This window comes from Triticum urartu, chromosome 7 (genome assembly GCF_003073215.2).
Source record: "Triticum urartu cultivar G1812 chromosome 7, Tu2.1, whole genome shotgun sequence".
In the NCBI taxonomy this organism is placed as follows: domain Eukaryota; kingdom Viridiplantae; phylum Streptophyta; class Magnoliopsida; order Poales; family Poaceae; genus Triticum; species Triticum urartu.
In genome coordinates, this window is record NC_053028.1 from 75,836,124 (window position 1) to 75,839,871 (window position 3,748).

Here is a 3,748-nt window from a genome sequence, read left to right on the forward strand (position 1 = left end):
CCACACATGATAGCTCGTTTCTGAGAGCACTTTTTTTAAAATAATTGTCGTATTACAAGTTTGTTATTTTTCCTATGAACTTGGCCACATATGATGACACAATGCGAAGGTTTCCCAATTTTTTGATTTTTTTTGAATTTTTTATGCCCGTTTCAAAATGCGGTCAAAACGGCGGAAATGACCGTTCCTAGCTAGTGGTTGAATATTGGAATTTTTTTTGGTGTTTCTCTGATTAAATAGATACTTATGTACCTAGAAATGATTTTTGGAAAAAATAAATAGCAAACTACAAGGCAGCTGCAGTTCAAATTTGACCCGCTTCCAGCAGAATCGGCGGAAATTTGTCTTTTTCATGAGAGGTGGATCAAAAATTTTTCTACCCAACCATTTTGTCAATTGTGCATTAAATATGGCCTAGTATTTTATAAGAATGATTTGGTCCAATTTTGCAACAATTATTTGGGAGGTCCTTCCCAAAAAAACCTCCTTTCGGGCACTCAAAAAATGGAAAATGAATTTTTCGTCCAAAGAAAATGAAAACTTCCTTAGGCAACATTGTTTGTCATTCCAATATGCACCCTTGTGCACAATATCAAATAATTTGAACGAACTATGCCATTCCAAAATGCACCCTTGTGCAAAAAACACAAGAGAAACAAATAGAAAAACACAACTACATAAGCTTGAAAAAGTATTTGATGTGCTCCACATGTGCTATGATTGTGAATTATAAAATTGATGTGCTCCAAATTTGCAACAAATATTTGCTAGGTTCTTTATAAAAATATCATTTTGGACACTCGAAAAATGATTCTCTTACAAAAAACTCATATCTTAGAACACTTTTTTAATGTTATTAACAATATTCAAAGTTTGTTATTTTTACTGAAAAGTAATTCACACTTGGTGACACAATGGGAAGGTTTTTTATTTCCATATTTTTATAAATTTCTTAGGTAGTCATATAACAGACATGATTCAAAATCTTATTTTCAATCGATTATGACCAATTTAAATGGTCTTAACATCATCAAAGGGGATACTCTGTTCTGATTGGTCTAAAATCAGCTCACGCGGATCATGGCTTAAGCACCGTCGGATGTGCCCGGATCCAACGGCAGCCCACACCCCCCTCGTCGCTCTCACCCCCTCCCGAATCACCCCGTATCCCTCTCATCCTCGTCCACCCACGAAACCCTAGCCCCCTTCTCCCAATCGCCGCCGCCCAGATCCAATCCAAGTCAGAGCCCCCGGCCTCCATCTCCATTCCTGCGCGCGTCGGCCACCTCCCTCCGGCGGAGCTCGACCCCCACCCCCCAATCGCCGCTGCTCCACCCTCTCCCGCGCCCCTCGATCCCAGATCCCCATCTCCAAGTCACCCTCTCCCTCCCTCAGATCTCGATCCGCCGCCGCCCACCATCGACGACCCTCACCATAGACGAGATCGAGCTCCTCCCTCCCTCCCGTTCTCCCCTAGCCTTATCCACTCCGAGCCAACCAACCACTCCGTCCTTGGGATTTTGTCGCGCGGCGCCTTGTCTCGCCGGCCCGGCGACCACAGGTAGGCAGTCCACGGCCAGGATGGCGGCGTGCCCCGCCACGACCACGTACGCGCAAGTCGGTGGCGCTGCCGTGCCAGATGGTGGACGCCGACGACCCGGCAGGCAGCGCGGCGGGCGCGGGGGGCTGGGGGATGGACATCGGCTGGCCCACCGACGTCCGCCACGTCGCGCACGTCACCTTCGACCGCCGCCAGGGCTTCCTCGGCCTCCCCGTCGAGTTCGAGCTCCAGATCCCCTGCCCAGCGCCCAGCGCCAGGTTACTCACCAACCAACTCTGCTCCTTCTAGATTACTGCTTGCCTGCTGAACCGTGTGCCCCAGCGAGGACGAGGATTCAGTTCGGATTTCAAATGCGTGTGCTTCCTTTCCGGCCTGTAGCGCGAGCGTCTTTGGGGTGTCGCCGGAGTCGATGCAGTGCGGCTACGACGACAGGGGGAACTCGGTGCCCAAGATCCTCCTGCTCATGCAGGAGCGGCTCTACTCCCAGGATGGCCTCAAGGTAGCGCACTGCACAAGCAAAGCCATTACTCTGTTCCTCTTTGCTAGCTGAAACTTCGTCTAATTTGGGACCCTTCTGAATTTGTCAGGAACATGAACTGTTCATAGTTCCTAATTTAAGCCTGCGATCTGTGATGTCTAGCCATTTCGTTTTGTAGTTTAGATCTGATAAGCAATTGCAGTACGAGGATCGTGCTTTTCATGAGACATGGGTGCACTTCTGTACTAGTATAGTTGCCACTTGTGTGAAATCTCAGATCTAGTTAGGCCATTATCATGCTTTACATAGTCATTTAGTGGTCCAATGTTGCATTGCATCTCCGGACTTGCATTATTGACGAGGGTGTATTTGGTCTGGGGCTCCATTAAAAAGGGAAGCATAAATATTCTGTCTGCCACCAAATTCTTTGTGGCTTTCTGTACTGCAAACATAGGACCGGGATGTTATTTGTGTGAGCAATCAGAAGGAAGCAATAAAACATGCTGTCTTGTGTACATTTCACCATCCGTCGACCATTTTTTTATATCATCATCTTATTAACGTGACCAAAACTTACTCTTGTTCTTGCCCTTGCAGATTGAGGATATTGTCTGAGCGGCCAGGCGAGCCTGCTACAGAGCTTTGCCCATGGCGGCAACTGCGTGATTGAAATTAGCTTCAGTTTTGCTAGGATGTGTAATTGTGTTTCTAATGTGCATTATAAGTGTGGTTTCTAATGTGCTTATGCTAGATTAATGCATCAACCTCACATGTTACAAACCTTGAGCCAGAACCTATGACATCTCATTTTAAATGGTAATCATTGTTGTTAAAATGCTACTGTTTGATTTCATACAAGTATGTGCCCCCAACTGCTGTATAGTTGTATCCACATTTGTTTTGTACAAGTATATGACGAGCTGATGAACCAGCTACATACCCTGATATACAACGACTGATTGTTTCCAAATGAACTAGTCCGTTATAATTTTCTAAAACACTAATACTCGATGATTACAAGCAGAAGTAGTCCCTGTTTTTGCGTTACTCACTTTTCTTGAAAGTTGCATACACGTTTTTTTAATTCAGATGTGTGTACCACTGGATATGCACTCGTAGTACAGCACAGATCAGTAAACACTTGGTCAGGATTATGTTATCCTTGTTATCCTTTTTTAATTCAGAGGTGTTTTCACTTTTTGGTGCTGAGAATAGTAGCAAGTAGCGTCACCTGAGATGGAATTCTTGCTTCAAGGGTGAAATGCTTGTCATTTTCTGCAGAATGCTAACACGAGTGCTACTTGAATCCTTAGAGTTGGTTTTTATTTCAGTACATCTAGTATCAAATATGGTATTTGTCATAACTAACGAATTAGGAGCCAATTTCCTTTCCCTTCTTGTTTTTTCTTAAGAGTTGGGTCACTTGCAGAATTGTTCTTTAGATAGGCTTGTGAAGGAGCCAATTGCCTTGCCCTTCTTGCTGTTTCTTAAGAGTAAGTCACTTGAAGAATTGTTCTTTACACAGGCTTGTGAAGGATAGGGAAGCACCTTACCTATCATTGAACCCATCTATACTCGCTTGAGCTGCAACTCTATGTTTAATTCCGTGCCTGGGATTACTAATTGAGTTGTTCTACTACATCTTGTGATGAACTAAAGAAGATCCATTGTTTCATTTTGTCATTATGCTGCATATGTTTCCAACTCCA

At 44.4% G+C, this 3,748-nt stretch overlaps 1 protein-coding gene across 1 annotated transcript; it reads left to right on the forward strand.

Moving 5' to 3' along the window:
* The first annotated feature begins 1,335 nt into the window (after positions 1–1,335).
* Positions 1,336–2,654, forward strand: LOC125518406 (rho GTPase-activating protein 2-like). The gene is made up of 3 exons (XM_048683259.1): positions 1,336–1,818; positions 1,940–2,060; positions 2,637–2,654. The coding sequence occupies exons 1-3, from the start codon at positions 1,640–1,642 to the stop codon at positions 2,652–2,654; spliced, it is 318 nt and encodes a 105-aa protein (XP_048539216.1). The 5' UTR covers positions 1,336–1,639.
* Positions 2,655–3,748: the final 1,094 nt, after the last annotated feature.

What these genes read in the sequence shown, in the direction of transcription:
- LOC125518406 (XM_048683259.1), top strand. Translation starts at nt 1,640, where the DNA reads ATGGTGGACGCCGACGACCCGGCAGGCAGCGCGGCGGGCGCGGGGGGC. An exon ending in TGCCCAGCGCCCAGCGCCAG is followed by an intron (nt 1,819 to 1,939) that starts GTTACTCACCAA and finishes TCCGGCCTGTAG; the next exon opens with CGCGAGCGTCTTTGGGGTGT.